Below are 21,807 nucleotides of genomic sequence, written 5' to 3'. Positions count from 1 at the left end.
CCCAACAAAGTTTGTATCTTCCTGATGACCTGTCAGCAGCTCATACTTTGTAAATGTTTAAAATAAGTTAAAAGTCTGCTGGGTCAACTTTATTTGTATATACACACACTGTAATTAAAAGTTCATTCTTGTTACCTTATGTGGACAACAAACATCCAATGAATCATTGGAAATGAATCAATTAAAAAGGAACATAGTTAGGAACGTTTTTGGGTCAATCATATGTTTTCCCTCTACATTATTGAATAACTTTAGGGATAAGACTGATCCTCATAATCGTATATCCTCATGCAATTGGACTCTTCAAGTGTATTAAAAGCGCTATATAAATACAAATTACTTACTTACTTCCTATTATTAGCAAAATAATTCAGTTGGTTATTTCAATGTGACAAAAATGTACAGGGATCTAAGACGATCCTTATAATTCAGACTCCTTTTAAAGTGTGTACCATGCAAAACTTTTCAAAGGACACAGGAATGTTCTCAGCTGTACTGTACTAAAAATACTGTTGCACAAAGTTGATGATGGGTTAAGCTTTTTCAATATATCATATTAGTGGTTACGCTGGAAAAGGAACATAATCAATACTGGAATTATTGATGTTACTTACACTTTTGTCGTGTTGGTTTTCTAACAATGCAACACAATGGTCATTTATAGTGTGTATTTTAGTCTTTACATTGGCTTCATGGTCTACGATTCTTGAACTCATGTGAAAGATGAGGGCCATCCTGATGGGGAGTATGACTGTCAGCCATGGAAATAGGAAAGCCAGGGATTGATGCCTTCTTTTGGCACGAGGCCGGGCTGTTACCATGGCACACCAATTGCCCCCCCCCCCCCCCGAGCACGTGAGGCTGGCACACAATGAAATAATCTTTATAATGTGTTTTTTTTTTCTTCCCCTCGTTTGTTCTATCGATCGAGCTTCTTTGTGCTGCCACTACCTCGATCAAACAATCAATAAACCACTCTCTGGACTTAAACATCACTAAACAATCACTCTTGTCATTTCTCAATATAGTCGTGTGTGGAACACAAAGAGAGCTGTCACACTTCCCCTTTCATCTCAAACTGAGAGTCGCTCCCCAAGATGCGTGAGTCAGAGGAGGAAGGTAATGTGGACCCGCTGCAGAGTAAAGCCCCGTTGTGTGGAGGAATACCCTTGAGAAAAGTCCACGCTGCCTGTAAACGGCTGCCCAAAACCAATCCGCGCTACCCTTCTATACATGCGAGTTATTCTCCTCCAATCAGCTCCCCGCTTACAAACAATCCTACTCGTCTATTGGCCGAGCAAAACACAAGAGGCGTTTTTTTTTGTGTGTGTGTTGGTGCCCCAACAGCACCATCTCTGGCAGGTGGTGTGAGCTTTCAAATCACACAGAAGACGAACAACAACCAAAAAAAAAGACGAAATGTAGAGCGTTTTTTTTTTTTAGACTTAGCGTCACGTCCATGGTCATTTAGTTGTCGCTTTTTTAGGTTGTTGTTTTTCTTTTTTTTGTTAGTTTCCCATGGTTTTTTTTCAAGCTCGCCGGAGCGGTCGTGGTTGAGCAGAAGCGTCGGGGTTCCCCTCCGGTCATCGCCGGAACAGACAACTGCTCCTTCATTATGCAGCTGCTGCAAAAAAAAAAGACGGAAAAGCCCTACATGTTGATTCTATAACCGGCGTCTGTGAGCGAGACTCTCTCCCGCAGCAGCTGCCTTACTTCGAACCGTCGTTCACACAATATGGTTTGTTGATGACATTTTTCTTTTCTCTCCGCCGACTGGTCGTAGCTTTTTTTTCATGGATATCCGCGACCGCCGACGGACGAGCGGACGTCTTCTCCGCGCCGTAAATGAGGAAGCGTTTCCGTAAAAAAGACAGGACGACAACCAGAAAAAAGAAAAAAAAAATGGCAAGAAGATTTCCTCGAACGTGGGCCCGTGTCTCGGTGAAATAAGGAGAAATAAAAAAAAAAGCCGAAATCGGTATGTTTTCCCTTTTTCCTGTGACACTACGCGAGGTGAGGCAGAGGAGGTGAAACAATCCCTCCATTAATGAAGGTTTTTTTTTTTTGGCTTCACGATGAACCGAATCACTTTGCAGTTTGACAACTGATCTTTTTTGTTGTTTTTTTTTACAAAAGGACTTATTTTTTCCAGACTTTTGCAAATCCATTATCTTTTTTTTTTTTCTGTCAGATATTTCTCTGCATATACATATTATTTTTTTGATCTGGATCCAGCCCCGGCTGTTCGATGGAAGTATGTTACCAGCTGCCGGTATTGCCTCTAGACAGGCCGGTTCCCAAGCATGTCCTAAGCCGGAGGGGAGCCATAAGTTTCAGCTCCAGCTCTTCTCTCTTCGGGGCTCCTGATCCAAGGCAGCTGTCTCAGGTAATGGAAATCAAATGCCTCAACTTCATCTATATATCAAGTGGTTACTGTTGGAACACATGGTGGAATATCAACCAACTTCATTTTTGTAAATATCTGAATAATCCAGAGGAATCTTGCAGGTGGTTGTTGGAGATCAAGGCCCTAAATCTTGCACTCACAAACCTTCTTTCCCATCTTTTTCTCTTTCCATTTATGATAACAAGCTAAATTTGGCCCCAGTTGACCCAACTTTGATCCTGTAGCGATACACTAATACCACAATATACTTCAATACCATGTTTTTGTCTCATGATACAATTTATTCAATATACATGCGTAATCTTCGTAACGATTGTAGAGGTTTTTGGGTTTTAGTCGCATCTTATCATCTCTTTTTTTTTTAGTTGAATTAATAGAACTGAAAGTCCAAATATGTCCAAACATCAGATTTTAAAACCAGCTGGATACTATCCTCTCATCCTCAGTCACTGTCTGGATCTTGCAAGATTTTAGTTTTTCTTTGGCTCAGGAGGACAAAATGACTGCTTGTAGCAATTATTCATTTCACTTCTATTATCTATTAAACAATAAACCATAAAATAACTATATAAATTATGAAATATGATTTGAATATTTATTCAATAACCCTAGTTATAACATACGTTTGTCTCAAATGTAGTATTGGCCTTTGTTTATACTGTAGAGCACATGTGCTGAAGAGACAACCTGCAGATTATAAGCATAACTTCTCGCTTGTGTTATAGTTGCTTTATCGACCCCTCAAAGACTCCCACCTCGGTGGTCTTGGACAATAGTGTTAGTGTGTATGATTTAGCCCTTTATGAAGTGAAACTCCCACATTGCTGAAGGCTCCCCAGTATACCCCCTTTATTGGTCTGTCCATTAGTTCTTTGTGTCTCTACGTACGCAGCCATGTGTGTCCACTTTGATCATCCAACACTGTCTTGGTGTGTTGCTTCAATGGCTAATGTAGAGCAGGGGTTGTCAAAGGACCTGTGTGTTGCGGATCCGTCAATAGTCTAAGTCAGGAGCCCAGAAGCAGTCGTTTCTTTGATGCTAAGGAAAAGCTGCACTTGATACTAGCGTGTCTGATGGCTTTTGTTCCACCGGCATGTGGTTTTCGTTTTTTATTGTGTGTTACAGTATAAAAATACTGCTTTCAATAAAAAAAAAAAATTTCACAAATATTTAATGGAAATTTGTATCTCCACAAACATGTAAGGACATGTAAAAACACATAGAATCGAACTAGTGGTGAGTTCATTTTACAAAAAATGTAGGGCTGAATATTGGAGGGGGGGGGCAGCTTCCCAGTATGTGCCTTTCTAGTTCAACTTGTTTTGTTGCCCACTGCTTGGGGGCGAAAGGTCACAGGTTAAGCAATGTTATATATTTACCTTTTTAAAAAATGTGGTATTTTAGAAAAGGAAAAAAAAAAGTAAAGGTCGGGGGAAAAAGAAAATTCTGTGTTCGATTTGATATAATACTGTAGATATAACATTCAAAAATTCAAAAGGCTCCGCAGATGTACAGTGAATTCCGGGTTTTGATAAATAGAAGGACAGCGATCTGAATCTGATCTGATCTGAGTCTGAAACACAGGTTGAAATCATGTTTTTAAAGTGGTCTTTCACGATCAATAAGTAAGTAAGTCATTTTTTTTGTATAGCGATTTTTCCATAAGCTCTTTACTTTGGATGCAGTGTCCTATAAACTAAAGAAAAGTCATCCAGGTATATTTTATATCACACTACCAGCTCAGTTTTAGGCCTCACTATACACTGTCAAAGGTGTGTGGAGTTTTTAGATGTCATTTTTTTTGTTTTGTTTCCAATAGCCAGCAGCTTTATCAAACATCTTGAAGATTATGACACCGTGAGGTGGAGGCTATACCGCAACTCTGTCATGTAGCTCTTTCCTGCTGTAAGCGTTTATAGTTGCACGTAGGTGTCTGCAGCCCTCTGGGAAAACCAGGCTACGAGTTAGTGGCTAAAAAACTTTTTGAAGAAAAACTGTGCTTTGCTGCTGGATAGCAAACTCGCACATAACATTTTAGCATCAGGACAACGTGTAGGCTTTAGTTGCTAGTATCGTATCCAAAAACGTAATCGTTATCATCAAACTTTAAAACTGACAGTCTTTTAAATCAGCTTTTGTGTGTCATTTCAACTTTAACCATTTATACCAGCAGACCCATTATATTCTACATAGAGAGCCACACATAACAACGAAGCTCATAATTTTCTTTCTCAACTTGCCACTTCACAGTCTGTCGTCTGGACACAAACATCCATTATGAAGTCTTGTCAAACAAGCTATTTCAACTTCAATTATTGATGTTCAGTGTTAATATCATAACAACCCAATGTGAAAAGTTTGTGTAACTCCTGTGTTTAGTCATTCTAGTATTATTGCAAATGTATGTATTATACCAATTGAAACCGCGCATATTGCTTTTTTGTGGCAGAGCTAGATGGCTGGATTACTTTTGTTGGCTAATGCTTTTGGTCACATGTCTGTTTATCTGTCATTATTTCGAGGTGAAAAGACTAATTGGTGGAATAAATTGTGCAACATTTAGGATACATGGATGCACATCCACCGTATCACCTCACTACAAGTATTTAGGTCCAGAAAAGCACGTTTGTGATAATAAGGGCACATTTGTGGAGCTGGTCTGTTCTGGTGCTGGACGGAGAGAGAGAGTGGAACATGCGCCTGGGCTCAGTGGGCAAGAGTTTGGCTCTCGTCCATACTTGCAGATGGCTGGACTCTCTTTGCTTTGTGTCTGTTTTGTTCTGCACACTCACAGGCCTCTTTCTTCTCCCTCGATTCTCAACGCACCTCAAACATAAAGACGATTTATATTCCAAACGTACGTCAAAGTGTGTTTTATGAGTCGGCGGACCGTCAGAGGAGCATGCCACTTTGTGGTCATAAAGTTCTTTGATTGGGTGTAAATATGCAGTTTATGAGGCGATGAATGCCTAAAAGGGCTCATTTATTCGTGGTGGTGCTCGTCACGAAGTCTGTTAATCCACTCTTGTAAGTGAGCTTGAAAATGATACTTTGGTTTGCAGTGAACGCAGCACAGTGCAGATTAATTTTCTGCAGCTCGACTCGGTGGAGAGTCATGTGGCTTCCATCTGAACTGCCTAACACACGTGCAATCAGAGATAACAGTATTATATACGGCAATGTTGTTTGTTGCTGCGCTACCATGAACTCTCGTGTCATGTGGATGACATGGTCCTTCTTACTGGCCCAGACATGGTTCTAAACACGCGTTATAGAGGAGTTACAAACATTTCAATGAAGTCTATCAGGTGGTATGCTTGGTTCATATCGACATGTAGATGTGGTTTCCTTCTTCATCCTATCCTTAATGTGGTGATGTGGTTAAACTTAACAGACACTTCCAAAAGAGAAACTAAATCAAATGAATTTAGGGAACATTCCCTCTTGCCATCTTGGCTCCTGAAAGGGTTTAAGTGAAGTAATGTCCTGCCAGAACTTGTAAGTGCTACAGTGTTTTTTATTTTGTATAACTTTGGGACAGGGCATGAAAAAACATGATTTTAATGTAAGTAAGTTATAGTATTTAATATTGTTTTTTTAAATAAATAAATAACACTAAACTGTATCTGTTTTAGGGAGAATATAATTTTGAACAAACGATGGTCGTGAGCAACACGCCTCGTTCAGACAAGATACATATTCGAGTGTGGAACATGATAAGAAAAACGACTTCTCCTCAAACTGTGAATCAGTTGATAAGCTTCTCTTTCTGTGCCGTGACATCGGATTGACGTTTCAGGATGTGGTAAGAAGCTGAGCGTTTCACAACCTTCCTTGAGCAGTTTAACCCACACGACGCCAGTTTTTTTTTTTGGAGGAGCTTGTTTCAAAAGCAAAGACCAACAAGAAGTATATTGTAAATGAACACGATGGCTCCAACATCCTGTCTTCATTTAGACACATACACTCTTTTTCTGCTGGCTTTTTTTTTTTTGCCCCCGCTGCAAGGGGGCCCCCCTCTTATCACATGACTACTCTGTTTTTGTGCAGCATTGTTGAGTGCAAGCAGCCATGCGAGGCCAACTCCACACATCAACACTAACAGACACGATGTCAGAGGGCAAACTGGTGTGCCTGAATGTTAATCTTATTTACTGTAAGCTTTTAGCTGAAAGTTAGGGTAGCAGCACTTTCTTAGGATGAAAACTGACCCAACAGAAAATATTATTTAAAGAAATTTCAATTTCTTAATTTAATATTTGTATGTAAATGTATTTTTTTTTATCAATTAAATGTTGATGATGTGCTTTGAGTCAATAAAATAAGTTTATCTTTATCCAACTTTCTTCACTCTGACAATCTGTCAAAACACCATAAAGAATAAACGTCCAAAACAATCTATCAAAACTATCATGTCTTCTGTTGTGTCCATGCTATTGCATCAAAATAGTGCACCATATTTTAAGATGAATCATTTCAAATCTATGACCAATTGCTGCTCAACTCGTGACTGTACATCCTGTGTCATGAATCTGTTGGCTTTTGAAAACTGCTTTTACACATCAATCTTTGCTTTACAATACTGTCGGTACCCTTTTCATCCATGGTAATATAAACAATTTAAAGTTGGTTCTTAAAGTGTTTTACTGTTCATGTTACTCAGATAATCGACAACAAACAAGTGTTTTGTTCTGAAGAGCTTCGATGAGGTGAGAGTCTGACTGTTGATGGATTTTTTTGCCTTGGGATGATGTTTTGAAATGATGTTTCATCAGCAAGGAGTGGCAGTGATAACATGAAGAAAGACGTCTTTATCTCCACACTGTAATGACGGCATTGCCAAAGGCATATTTACACACAAAGCTTTGCTTGGTCAATATGACCAAAAATACTTGTGAGAAGGTTTCAAACACTTTTTTTTTATTCTGATCATAACAACAATCCATGAACGGAGCCATCGGTGGTGGTCACCTCAAGGGACCTCTCCTTAAACCAGCAGAAACTCTGCAGCTGGACACTGTTCTCATAAAACACTTTGCTAACAAGTAGATTCCATCTTGTGAATTTGTGTATGCAGCAGCTTGAGCACTTGCCCGCACACACACACACACTCATCCACTCATACGCTTCAAATCTATCTGTGTTTATGGCTTAGCACTCAGTTACTGGAATGTGACGTCCTCCACAGCACAGTGCTGTAAGAGGTCATAACTCAGAAGGAAGCTTTCAGTGTATGAAACCGTGCTCCATTCAGCTCTTATAATCCTGAATGTGTGAGTTCACACGTTTTTCATCAATGCTCCACCAAAAACATGTTGACATGGGCCTTCACGCTTATGTTTTTGTGTTGTTTGCCATATTTTAAACAAACAATGGATCGCCATGTGCACTGGGCCGTTGGATACTATCACTAGTTTCAGCGATAACAAGAATGCATGTTTGAAATAGCTGTGGAGATTTAAATTCTCGATCATTGTTTCTCAGGCAGCATCAAGCTTACGATCTAACGTGCGTGTGTACTGATCACGCTAATCTTTCTGCGCTCACAAAAAACAGACGTCACCAATACAAATGAGCTGTTGACGAAGACTAAACACATATTTACTGTAAGAATTCCTCAGGATTATGTGAAGGTTGTTTCGGTTCACATTTGTTGGTTCTCTCCATCTACTGAGCTGCAGAGAAAAGTGAAGACGACGAAGACTTCAGGCTTGCTTCGCAGTAGTAAACCACGGTATGGACGGTCAAATTAGCGGTTTTCTCTTCATCAGTTGGTTGGTTGTGCGTGCTGCACCTCCATGTTGCCTTGTTTACATGTTGGTTTAGTTTCTTATCTTGGCTTTGGAATTCTGTCTCGGCCCCCTCGCGTGACCTATTGATCCATGTATGGATGGATGGATTCCATTTGTTTATGTCCTATACTGATACCACAGCCTTGAATGTGCTTTTTTCGACAAAAATCAAACTATTGAGAAATTGAAAATATAATAACAAAACAAATTCAACTAATACTTGGGAACCTTAATTATTATAATTGTCTTCTTCTTAAGTCTTGGCTAAGTATTTCAACTTTTCTTTTCAATATTGATGGGATGCTGATCCAGAATTCAATTTAATTTAAAGTGTCTTATCATAAGTTATCTCAAGACACTTTACAGTTGAAGTAAGACTATAGTGGAGAAAGGAAAAACAGATCCCAGCAATTCAACTAAGAGCAAGAAGCGAAACACTGTGCAGTGAGCTATGGCGAGGAAAAACTTCCTTTTAGAAGGCAGAAACCTCGAGCAAAATCTGACTCATTGTTGACGGCCTCCTGCTTTGACCGGCTGGGAGGAAGGATGGGGGGGGTAGACAGATGGATAAAGAGAAGAGTGAGGGAGGATACAGTGAGAATATTACCAAAACATTATTTTGGAAGATGAATACATAAATCCTTAACTTCTTTTCTGTAACAAGGATATCAACGGTTTGAAATGTAATGATGCTGATTACGCACATCATAACCTCAATTATAGCTCAACACTGTCATCCATCATCTTATCCATGTGTCACTGTGTCTGCACACAAACCAGTGACGTAAAACATATTCATTGAAATTAAATTAGGGAAACCGCTTTCATGATCTAATGGAGACTTTTCAAGTAAATCGATCATTTCACCTGTTAAGTTGACAAGCTGGACTCTAATACTATCACAAACCAACACATCGCAGTGATACTTTAGGATTAAATTGGCGATCAATTGCCTTTCCTTGCTGTTAAACAGGAGGAATATTTTTATGGATACTTTGCTTCAATGAGTTATCTGTGTGGGATTCATTAAATATCTCTTAACTGGGCTGTTAATGATTAAAGTGAACAAAGTCGAGAATCCTAATGGATGTCTTGGCCAGGTTGCTGTGGGTAGTAGGCAGGACTAGTAATATGCTTATATGGGTCTTTGATGTCTCCATTGACACGGTTGGCTTCTCTTACACTTGTTTAAAATGCTTTTTTTTTAAAGTTTTTTCTCTTTTACGGAAGCGCACTGCTGGCAGCAGTGTAAAAAAAGATGATTAAGTATCACGAATCTCGTGATACTGATCCAATCTATTTTTACACTGCTGACAGCACTGTGCTTCCGTCCTCTTTTAAATGAAGAAGTGGAGACAGTTTTTTAACTCAATGCAATAATTGCTAGCTTAGCTAGTAGCTTACGGTAGTAGCAGCAGTCATTCTGAGTAACCCTGTAAACTTGGTATATTTTGAAGTATCTAAATTTCCAATTAAATGACAAATTCATCCATGTTGGCCTGAGGTTCTCCTTGGAAGATTAAACAATGTTGATGGAAACAACAATTAATGTAATAAGAAATCTAATGCATTTTGGAAGAAATGTTTAACACTGAACATTACTTGACTAGAGGACAATTCCGCAATAGTTGGATTAGAACTATTTACCAAATCAATTGCTGAAGTCTCCTTCTAACAAAACCTGTAAATCAACCACATGACCAAAGAGTTGGTTTCGACGGCGCTTACGTTCCAGATTTTGCTGCAATAAAGGCTGAATTTCCAGTACTCCTCCCTACTAGGATTGCTTCCAAACATCAACCCTTTTTCTTTTTTATTATAGTCACCCCACACCCTGGTGCTTCTCTTGGTGCTCTTGCTGGTGTGGGTCAACCTGTCTTTGGCTTGAGACGATGTCTTTTAAAAAAGCAAATGTATTCTTGCTCTAAAGATAGCGCTACATAATTAGGTCAGTTTGGGTGTAAGAGGGAATGATTTATTGCAGTAAATATCTATCTGTTCAGTGTCGGTGTAGCTCAGAATTGTGTTATCTAGAGGCTCTCCTTAGTGTATTGTCTTGAGTTCATAGTGGCTGGACCGTGACATGAATAAGGTTTTGTGTGTGTTAGCATTGCAAGGCATGGCAGAGATGTTTGTCGTCAGATGGTTCCAAGGTCATAACGTGACGGTGAATCTCTTGCACCGTCCGCCTCACAAGCTTGCGACCGTCCGGTGCCAGCTAACTGCTTGTCCTGTTTTGAGTGTGTCAAGCACTGGCCAAAAGTTTCGTTTGGGCAAGTGTTGGCAGGGGCTGGTTAGTCGCATTCCCAGCCTCCAGGCCAAAATTATACAGTCCCCACGCATGTTGGGGCAGACACCAGCTCCATTACACACAAATGGACTCAAGCCTGCTATGCATACTTGCACAGAATCTATAAAGCTCACACTAGACTAGCCACCGGTGCTGTGTGTAAACACTGAGGCCTGTTTACACTAAAATACAGCTTTGCAGATTACCCACCCCAGAGTCAAGCTGTTTGTTCTCTGGTAAAATATTAGTTCTGTATTGGCAGGTGCCATGAGCTCAGTCAACACTGTCAGGTGTTCGTGCCGGGCAGACTTGTTTTGGTGATGTGAGCTATAAGATGTGCATGATTAGGTGTATCTTTAGGCCTATGTCACATTGTGACGAGGGTTTATTTAAAAACGCCTTTAAATAAAATAAAAAAAAAAACACATTTCACGTGCCCTGCAAGCTATCTTGTCACTCAGTCACTCAGTTTATTATATTGGCAGCATCCCAAAACCTCTCTTACTCTTTGACAGTCACCAGTTATTTATAAGGAGTCTATCTTTCTAGCCTTTCCTCGGGTGAGTCAGCGATTGTAGTGTCGTGCAGGTACTTTATAGAATAGGTCATTCTAGACCAGGGTACCCCCAATGGAGAAAGTGCAGTGTTGGTCGGAAAGACTTGTCGAGTGCGTTCAAAGGCGAGTCATCATCTCAGTGGAGCCTCGAGCAGCTGTTTTTTTCCACAGAGCAAACATTGAATCCAACTGCCACGGCTAATCTACATCCACTGGATGACTGCTGCGAAAGTTTGTTTGAAACGTTTCTATTTTTATTTTTTAAACAGAATTTCTATGTCGCCGTTAGTAAGCCTCATGTTTACATTCCAGAAAAAATTAACTGGAACTCCTTTCCCTTAACCTACAACTATTGTAGGTTTTTAACCTTTTAAAACCACAAGCCAAAGTATATATATATATATATATATATATATATATATATGTACATTTCATTTGAGATTTGGGATACAAATGCATAGGTATAACATTAAAACGTTCTTTCGTATAGAAAATGGTCTTTTCATTTAAAGTTAAACTAATGTGTTGTTTTAACTGTGTCTTAAATAGATGTTGGACTCTATTGTATCATCAGTGTCTGTTTGTACAAAACTCTTTTCATTGAAATATTAATATTAGAAAATTATCTTAAACCACATTTTTCCGAGAGTTTCAATCTAATTTAACTATAACCACACCCACTCTTCCGTGATTGGTCATCTTTACAGTTTGTCACTGTGTGTCATCAATTCCGGAAGTCTTCACCTCCTCGTTGTACAAACAAAGCGGGGCGTGATTACAGCTGGCTGGAGGAGGAGTGAAGCCATTATTGCGTTATAATAGACTCTGCTCTCGTAACCTCTCGTGCGCTGAGATTTCAGACGGGGGAGAACTTTATAAAGTAATAAGTTCAAAACTGGTCATGATGAGAGACTTACTGCATCTTGGAGAGGAAGACTTTAACATTTGAAACATGCGAGTTAGTCAGAGTTGGATTTTCACACAAGTTGCCCTTTATAATGGTCTTGTGTTGATGAAGTAAGGAGAATTATGGTGCTTCTTGTTGGTGTGCGTGACGTGTCCATTTCCTCATGAGTGATGGCGCTGCTGTAAGTGCAGTCTGGGCTGATAGGCAGCTTGGAATATGTTTATCACTGCAACAGTCTGTTTGGACAAAAGCTTCCCAGCGATTCTTGAACTCTGTGTAGAGGCTATCCAAGTGTGTATTGTACATAACAACCACCAGCACTTTGTCATTAATCTGGATTCACTTTTAAAATAACATTCAAATGTTTCTTCTTCTTTCCTCAGAGACGTGGGGCCATCTCGTACGACAGCTCGGACCAGACGGCACTATATATTCGTATGCTAGGTAAGGGTTTTGCCGTCACACAAACTCACGTGCGCAGCTTCACGATCACAATGTTTTATTTCCACAAAATGGCTGAAACAGCTGTGAGGAGAGAGAGCTGGAGGGATTATCAAAAGATGTGAGGCTCTCGCGTGATGTCCGCTCAATCCTCTGCCTTTTGATAATCTCTCAATCACAGTGGGATTAGCTGGTGTGTGTAGAAGAATAGTTTGATCGCATTGAAAATTGAGGAATCATAATCAGGAAGTAGGTTTCTGTTTATGTGCATGTCGTTCTTATTGTGTGTGTGTCTTTGCTAGACTGAACATGGAGCAGGAATAGTTTAGGACAGAGGTGAAAGCTGATGGTCGTGGTAGATGCATTATGTCAAAGCCTGTAGAACAAAGCCTGATCAGGCTTATCATTGTACTTTTTACTTATTAGGGATGATGGTACGATTGGATCCTGAACAACCCCTGGCCACAGTGTAACATGTTTAGTAAACTATAAAATATATAAAGGTTGTTGATATGGGCATTTTGACTCGTATCTTTAAACTTTTTTTTATTGATTACAGAGTCACATTTACAAGATTATTTATTTTTTATATACTTTATAATGGGTATTTTGCGTGGGGGAAATGTGCAAATATGTGTATCTGAATATGTCTTGGGTACAAGCTTTCAGTATCAACCAAAAAATGACTTGTATATTCGATTGTCTTTGATTTATTGTTGGACCCCTCAATCGGTGACTGCACCGAAGATTTGTTTTTCATATCAAATGCAATCTTGCCAAAGGCCAAAACAAAATTAATTTAAGCATAAAAAATACGTTTGAAACTCCAATTCAACCCAAGAAAAAATAGTCATCCACTCATCGATCCTTTTAATAAATTCTCAAGCTCATTATTTTTCCTCGATTTGGGGATCTTTATTTTGGGTTAATTTTATGTGATTTAAGCTCTTTCAGACCGCACCTAAATGACTCTTGCAATTCCTTTGTGCATAAAGAAACCCAATACATTGTCAAATATCACTTCAATCACAAGTATAATTCTTTCATCTCTAGTCTAGCTTGACAAAAGGCATATCAAGAAATTGCCTGCAGTTATTTTTTTTAATTTGCTCACACTTTTTTGTTGCAAAATATGAACTCTGAGATGTTTGGGTCATGCTGGGATAGTTAGTGGGATGGGGCCGCCCAGACATCGCAGTGCCACTAGTACTTTTAGCTTTGCTGCAGCAGAAAAGGACGCTTCAAGGAGGAGTGCGGCGTCCCATTACTGATGCTGTGGTGTCCTTTCATGAACTTGAAAATGTGCTCGCTGACACATTGTGAATCACCGTCGAGTCATCCTGTTGTGATTCGCACTATAAAATCCACTGGGTATCTTCCTTTAAATATGTTTTTTTTTCTCAGGCCTGCAATGCACTGCATAAGTCCAGCTCATGTTTCTCTAAATATCTCAGTTCTGTTTGTGAGCAGCAAAAACATTGACTTGACACACAGAAGGGAGTATCGTGAGGTAGGCGGGCAGCTGCAGACAGCAGGCCCAGTGCAGGGATTAGTGAAAGCTTTCACGTGATATATCTACACTCTTCTTCATCGCAGCTTAATAATAATACTTATTAGACTGAAACAAACGCACGTGCCCCTACACACTACCTGTTGTTTTTTAAGCTCAGAGAATTTACCGTAAACTCCCATTTGTCTTTGGCATTAAGCATCTGTCTCGGTGATCTTCATATCAAACAGAGTGCAAGGAGAGGCACGCTAATGCAGTCTGGTTTTCAGCCCAGTCCAGTGTTGATTTTTGCAAGTTAATGCTGATGTGCTTTCAAAAAGCTGGACTCAGAGCTTTGGCCACATCAGTTATAATGACGTGACCTACATCCGCCACGGAGCGCCGGAGGGAAACATGGACCCTTTGACTCTGAAAGATCAGTGATCATGCGCACACACACGTGCAGAGCCCGTGCACATGTATTTGCAGATGTGACAGATGTGGACTGCTCTTTAAAATCGGTTTGAACTTGACTTTGTTCCCATAACATCTTTTATTTCAATCTCTGCCAACAATTTTAAGAATGTTTCAAATCCACTGGAGAGTAATTTTGAGCTTTTCGTATTTAAGGAGCTTTCAGTGTGTTGTTCAAACAGCTGTTCAAGTCAAATATGCCTCACACAATTTAATGTCAGTTTAAAAGGCTTGCTGTGTTTAATGGAGGATGAAACGGCAAACATTAGCTCATGACTGAAGCTGTGTTTGAGCATGCACTGTCACACCAGCTCTTGCAGAACAGACTCTTGCTGACTCATTACTAAACTGTCCTGAGATGGACTTTAGAACAACTTTGATCACTAATAGTCCAGATGACACGGCGTCTGCTTGCAACACTGGTCCATATACTTCATTTATTCTCCACCCTATCTTCTTTCGGATATAACTGGGTCGATCATGTCATCTTCACTAAAGCTTAACGATCAGAGTATGTTGGATGATGTTAAATTTATATAATTCACACAAATGTTTATTGTGACTTATTGTGTGTGTATGTATGTATGTATGTATGTGTGTATATATATATATATATATATATATTATATATATATATATTATATATATATATTATATATATATACAGTATATATATATAATTATAAAACAGGCCACGTGATGACAGATTCTGATGTCTGATGGTGAAAACAAACAAAAAATATTGACAAGGAAGTGAGGTATCATAAAAGAGTAACCATTACCATGACCTATTATTTTGCTAGATCATAGATCCCCCCCTAAATGTTTGCCGGACCCGGTTAATCGGTGAGAGCCACACAGCTGTCAGTTCCCTGCAGCATTAACTTCTTTGCTTTAGAATATGAACTGGGCCATTTCAAGACATCAATCAAAGGACTTAAAAACAAGGAGGCTCATTGTGCTCGACTTGTAGAAGATTAAATCCACCGCAGCAGCAGCACACCAAAACCACACACTGCTAACACATTCAGGCCGCAGAAGGAGCGATAAAGAGAATAAACAAGTGTGTCGTTAGTAATTCAAGAGAAACAGTCTTTCTGTTGTTTAACTAATGTGTTTCCCCATGTTCTTAACCAGGGGTCTCCGGTGGTGCAGGTTTTTGTTCCAACCCATCAAAAGCACCCCCTTTAACCCAGTCAGGAACTTCAGGGTGTAAACAGTTGAGTGTCAGTCTGGTGTTGCTTGTTTAAGATGAAACCTCATTGGTTAAACTGTACATGCTTGATCGGTTGGAACAAAAACCTGCACCATGAGGACACTTTGAGCAGCAGTTCTGTCCAGGATAATTTCACGTTTCTAAGAGGAGGATCTAATTCAATATTATGGATTTTAAAAAAAAAATCTAAATGCACAGTCAGGAAATGTTGAATAACTTGGTGAAATTAAACTAATAAATCAAATTCCTGTATAAACGTAATATCAGACTTAAGTGCAAAATCATTAAAGTATTTTCTTTGAATGATTTCTTTGTGGCCTGGAGTTGTTCTTCTGTTCATGTTTACACACGGGCTTGAATAGCCGGGTGACTTTTCTCAGACAGCTAGAGTTTGAGAAATAAATGCTGATTTCTTCTAGGAGATGTGAGAGTAAGAAGTCAGGTTGGTTTTGAACCGGAACAGAGAAGCACCCAACCGTACCTGTGCATCGACTTCCGAACTCTTCATGGTGAGTGTCATTAACAGGGATTCTCTTTTCTACTGTCCCCCCCCCCCCCATTTTTAACCACTTGATTCTATGTTCAAGGCTCTCCCCCCAAAAAAACGTGACCTGAGCTCATTGTGCTCATATAGTTGTGCCGACATTCTCCTATCATTCGTTCTCCATGTTGGCTTGAACGTACATATCTTTCACCAGGGGTTGTTTCTGTGCTCAAAACATACAAATTCAGGCTTGTTATCATACCATCATCCCATTTCGAAAATAGCAAAAAGATAAAGGGTTTTCAGATACATTTGGTGTATGAATTGGGTTCCTCACACTCAGAATGCTAGCTAGCTGTTTGGCGTTTGAGTTGGTCAGTTGTATCTTAGTATTAATGTGTGTCCTTGTCTGTTTTTGAGTCTAGTTTCAATTGTTATTATTTTAATAATGTTGCTTTTCAGTTAATTTACAACTCTTAATATGCTAACATACATCATCCTATTCGTTTGCATGTAGCGTTGAGCGACACTAAAATCCCTGTTACCATCTAGAATTTTAAAGATGTTAGATGAATAATATCTTCTCACTCGGCTTCAAAACCGACACCGACACAAGATTTGTGTAGTAATGAACTCGTGCTCCTCTACTTGTAGCTCGTCTCGGCTGTGGCTCCACATCTGAAACCTCCACTCCTGAGAGGAGGGTCCAGAGACTCCTCAGCTTTCAGAGATATCTCCATTCATCCCGTCTTCTGCGAGGAATCCCTCAGCAGATCCCTCTCCACATTTTAGATGAAGACTACACTGGACAGGCCAGAGTAGGACCCCCGACCTTCTCTAATCAGCTAGACTGCCTCATGATATTCAACTCACTTGTGTTTTTCCATTGTTGTAGTGCATGTTGGATAAAGTCGGCAACTGGAACTTTGACATTTTCCTCTTTGACAGGTTGACAAATGGTGAGTTTAATGTATTACAACCATTTTAATGCTTTATCTTAAATGGCCTTTCACTTTTTTCTTCCATTTCATTCGAAGCCAACAATATTATTGTTTTATTGGTACCTTATGTTTTCTTTCCACTTCAACCAAAAAACACCCTCTGTTTCTGTTCTTGTTTCTTGAGTTCATTTTTTACACTGAAAATGTTGTGTTTGTCTGTGCATTTTATTTGTCCTACGCTGTTGAATGCATCATAGCCGTTCCTCCTTTTTTTATTTAGAAATTTCATTTCAGTCTCATTTTTATTTGTCACCACCTTTTTTCACGGTCCCATCTTGTCAAAAACATGTCGTACATTTTGTGGTTTGGTTTCATGGATGCATGGAAAATGTTTCATGGAAATGGTGGACGAACACATGAACTGAAGGATTTTCTTGTTGTTATTTGCAGGGAACAGTCTTATCACTTTGACCTTCCACCTCCTCAATCAGTACGGCCTGGTTGAGCTCTTCCAGCTGGACATGGTCAAACTCTGGAGGTTCCTGGTCATGGTGCAGGAGGACTACCACAGCGACAACCCCTACCACAATGCAGTCCATGCCGCAGACGTCACTCAAGCCATGTACTGCTACATGCGCGAGCCCCTGGTGAGATCAGAGGATTTGTCCGTTTTTATCCCAGTTGAAATGGCTGACCTCGGCGTCACCATGTTTGCTTGCAGTTGGCTAAATCTCTGACCTCCTACGACATATTACTGGGACTGCTGGCCGCTGCCACCCATGACCTGGACCACCCCGGGGTCAACCAGCCATTCCTCATCAAGACTGACCACTATCTAGCCACACTCTATCAGGTAGGACTTGAATTCATTGTGAACGTGAAAGTGTCTCACACATACTTCCAACTGTCTCTAAAGAATACCTCAGTCCTTGAGAATCATCACTGGAAGTCTGCTGTGGGACTGCTGAGAGAGACGGCACTGTTCTCCCACCTGCCTGCTGAGGACAGGTCAGTCCGCGTCTCATTGATCAAGTTCTACTTTGACCCTTCGTCTGCTGTGTATTTTTTATTTCTCTGGTGTTAACACCACTCTCTGAAAAGTATCATGATATGATGTCACACTTATTACTTACTGGATTCATTTGGCAGCTGCTGTAGAAGTCTTTTTATGACATTCCTGCTGTTTTTTCTTTTTAAATTTATTTGCTTTTCATTCTTGATATTAATAATCTGTGTGTCCTCCTTCGGCAAATGCAACTTGTTTTTTCCTTCATCATCAGTTGCATTTTATTGAAAGTCTCTGTAACTTTGTTAAAATCCATAATCTCTTCCTTAAAAAAGTACAAGTAAAAATAAAAGGTTACAAATAATTAAATCCTATAATTATACAGAAAACGGCATAAAATGAAAAAGGAAACATTTTCAACAGACGCGTCATCTATGTTCTTTTGACCATCCTTAAAGCTTAAAGATTTACATCTACAAATGTTTCTGTACCTTATCTTACACGGGCCGAGATATCAACAAGTACAGAATCAAATCTACTTTAAAACTGTAAAATGAGCTGGTGGCCTGAGTTGGCCCCAAAAAACTTCACATGGATGCACATTAATCAATAATTGTCAAACTTGAATTTTATTTAAAGGAACATTAACTTGTCGGGTCCTCCCAAAAATGTGACGCAGGAGGGTGAAGTCCATAGAAAAACTCAGTTTTAAACCAAGGCTGACTGCCATCAGTAACATCTGTGATGACTAATCTGCCTGTAAGCACCAGTGTGATGTATTCAGTTCTCATCGAGCCTCTCAACTCCTGCAGCTTGAACCTTGAGAGAGAGTTGGGCTCCTTGATCTTGGCCACAGACATCAGCAGACAGAACGACTACCTGTGCAGGTTCCGTCGGCACCTGGACCAGGACAACCTGTGCTTGAGCACCGCCAGTCATCGCCACTTCGTCCTGCAGGTCACCGGTCGCGCCGAAGAAGACTCAGGCTTTTGATATTGTAACTAATGGCGGAGTCTCTTCTTTGTCCAGATGGCCCTGAAGTGTGCAGACATATGTAACCCCTGCAGACCCTGGGAGCTGAGCAAGCAGTGGAGCGAGAAGGTGACGGAGGAGTTCTTCCAGCAAGGTAGTCCACCTCACACTCATGACACGGATGCCTCCGAGTCTAACCTGGTGCGCTCGTTTTTTAGGAGATATTGAGAGGAAACACAAACTTGAGGTCAGCCCTCTGTGCGACAGACAGGCCAATACTGTCGGCGGCATTCAGATCGGTGAGCAGCACTTCCACATCTTGACGTTTGCTCATGGTGGAGCTCCAACCTCTCGTCTCTCTCTCTCTCTCTCTCTCTCTCTCCTCCAGGCTTCATGACGTATGTGGCGGAACCCCTGTTCACAGAGTGGGCTCGTTTCTCCGACACCTGCGTGTCCCAGACCATGCTGGGCCACATGGGCCTGAACAAGGCCAGCTGGGTCGGCCTCCAGGAGCTGGCGTCCGTCTCTGAGGAGGGCGACCCCGAGGAGGGTCTCACCGCAGCAGCCGCTGGAGAAACCAGCTCCAAAGAAATACCTCAGGGAAGCAGACGCTCCTGACACTCCTACTCTCTGGAGCCCACACACTGGTCCACCCCCCTCCCCCCACCCCCCCACACACACCCCCACCTCTCCTGTTGCTCTCCCATCCTGATAAACCACTGATTTTATTTAATTTATTTAATTTTAATTCCTTTTGTAGAGCAATACATAGATACCTCATTTGGCTCCTGCTGAGTTTTTCCTTCATTTTACCTATTTATTTGAACACCCTTGAACGCACCACTGTCGTGTGACGCTCCAGGAGAAGTGGTCAGAGCTGAAGTAGACATTTCTGGTGTTTTGAAGTGCCATTTGAAAACAAAGAGTAGTGACTGACGAGTGTTGAGACTAATGTTGCGTTAGTCCTGAAGATTCTTCCTTGTGTAAACAAATATGTGAGAAGCCCAGTCCTTTTGCTGCCTCTTCAAATACTGTTTACGCCTCTTCTTTTCTCCGGACTCGCGCTGGTCCGAACCGAAAACCCACTTAAGCCATGAGCAGAATTTCACACCCAATGCCATAAGAAGCTCCGCCTGTCCGACATCGAGTTGAGACATCCACCTGCAGCGCCGCGACACCTGTCGCGAGCGTACCGGACTCTGCTGCGACTCTTCCAGTGAGAAGAACCCTCCGCACATCCATCTCACACACAAATCCATTCGCTCAGGGTCTCGCCAGCTTCTGGTCTGTGAGGGAAGGAACACGTGACCGTGAGCGACACCAGGTCGACTGAAGGAGGCGCTCGCGATCGACAGAATGTCTCACAGCGACCTGTACAATTGCTCGATGCCTTATAACTATGCACAACTATGCTAAGTGACCAAACCAACTCCTGTCCCATCAAGTGCATGGTGTGCTCATCTGTCAAACCCTTTCTTGCCTTTTTTTTTTCCTGGTCTTGTTGTTGTGGGGAGCAACTCCAGTTGTCCCTTTCTCTTTGATTTTTGTATAAAAACATGAAAAATTCAAGCAACTTTTGAACATTCCACTTCTTTGCGTTTGTGTTCTCTTTGATTCTGTACAGCGGCACAACTTGTGTTTCTACATTTTTGGAAAGATAACAGGTGCTTTTTCTGACTTTAGCTGATTTGTATTTCGCTGTAAGTGCTGTAAGACTGTTGATAAAACTGTTTACAATTTGTTGCGACAGCCATTTTTGGAAAGACTTGAGTGTCGAGACAGATTTTGTAAAGGCTTTTGCTGTTTTGACCTTTTTGATACATGCCTGTTGCAGTTACGATTTGAATAATAAAACCTGTTGACAACCACAGTGTGAAAGTGACGTCTGTCTCACTTTAATTTGGTCCCGACTTCCTTTGTCTTTAAAACTGTCAACTTTGAAACTCAGCATCGTTTATCATCCATGATTCATAAGCATGTGAATGAATGATCTCCAGACATTAGGATTTCAAAATTTCAGTACGTTTAATAACTTTGAGATTATTTTCAAAATCTATAGTTTATTTCTTAATGTATTACCATCTTCTTCTAGTTATTCATACCACCTTATAATGCTGGCAGTTACATTACAATTATACAACTCTGGTTATTGCTCCTGATGACAAAGTTCCAGGGTTGAGTCAGTATTTGGCTGACTTAGGTCAGTCCGTCAAACTGAGCCTGAGAAACCTGGGTGTTGTATTTGACATGTCTCTAGTTCAACACAGCAGAAACTGTTTCCTTCAACTGAGAAAAAATCTCTTCGCAAGTTTATGTTGTTTAGACTATTGTAACGGTTTATTTTCGTGTCTAAACAAGAAGCTGTATCGTCTGCAGTTGATAAAAAACTCAAGAATTCTGACCCGCTCTTGTAGAAGAACATTTCACATTTCTCCGATCCTTAAAACTCTTCATTGGCTGCCAGTTTCAACTTTAAAATTCTGGTTCTTACTTTCAGATCTATTCATGGTCAGGCTCCTCCTTACATCAGTGATCTGATCCAGACTTATAACCCAGCTCGGGCTCTGAGGTCTGTGGATCAGAATCTGCTGATGGTTCCTGAACACACTTCTGGACCAGAGGAGGGAAATCCTTCCAGGTTGTTGCTCCTTAGCTTTGGAAGGATCTTCCTCTCCCTCTGTGTTTGATGATCTACTGACTCCTTCAAGAAACATCTTAAGACATTTTTATTTGTGCAGCATAGAACAGGACACTGACCACCACAGACTGGTAGAACATGCAGCCGTTAAATGATCGGAGCCTCCTCAGAAAGCACAGTCTACTCTGAACTTT

At 40.6% G+C, this 21,807-nt stretch overlaps 1 protein-coding gene across 3 annotated transcripts; it reads left to right on the top strand.

Annotated features, from left to right (window-relative positions):
- The first annotated feature begins 1,373 nt into the window (after nt 1-1,373).
- On the top strand, nt 1,374-20,843 carry pde7a (phosphodiesterase 7A). 3 transcript variants are annotated; one of them, XM_087788926.1, is made up of 12 exons: nt 1,374-2,386; nt 12,336-12,396; nt 15,995-16,081; nt 16,711-16,874; nt 16,952-17,015; nt 17,448-17,644; nt 17,719-17,850; nt 17,914-18,005; nt 18,816-18,960; nt 19,033-19,129; nt 19,194-19,274; nt 19,364-20,843. In XM_087788926.1, exons 1-12 carry the CDS (start codon nt 2,249-2,251, stop codon nt 19,591-19,593), a joined length of 1,488 nt encoding a protein of 495 aa, XP_087645052.1. In that variant the 5' UTR covers nt 1,374-2,248; the 3' UTR covers nt 19,594-20,843. The 3 variants fall into 3 exon arrangements, with proteins under 3 accessions (XP_087645052.1, XP_087645051.1, XP_087645053.1); XM_087788925.1 differs by having other exon boundaries at nt 15,992-16,081; XM_087788927.1 differs by lacking the exon at nt 15,995-16,081.
- Nucleotides 20,844-21,807: the final 964 nt, after the last annotated feature.

Source organism: Callionymus lyra, chromosome 4 (genome assembly GCF_982586985.1).
Source record: "Callionymus lyra chromosome 4, fCalLyr1.hap1.1, whole genome shotgun sequence".
Classification (NCBI taxonomy): domain Eukaryota; kingdom Metazoa; phylum Chordata; class Actinopteri; order Syngnathiformes; family Callionymidae; genus Callionymus; species Callionymus lyra.
Note: the sequence above shows the minus strand (reverse complement) of the source record. Positions and strands in the feature narration are given on the sequence as shown.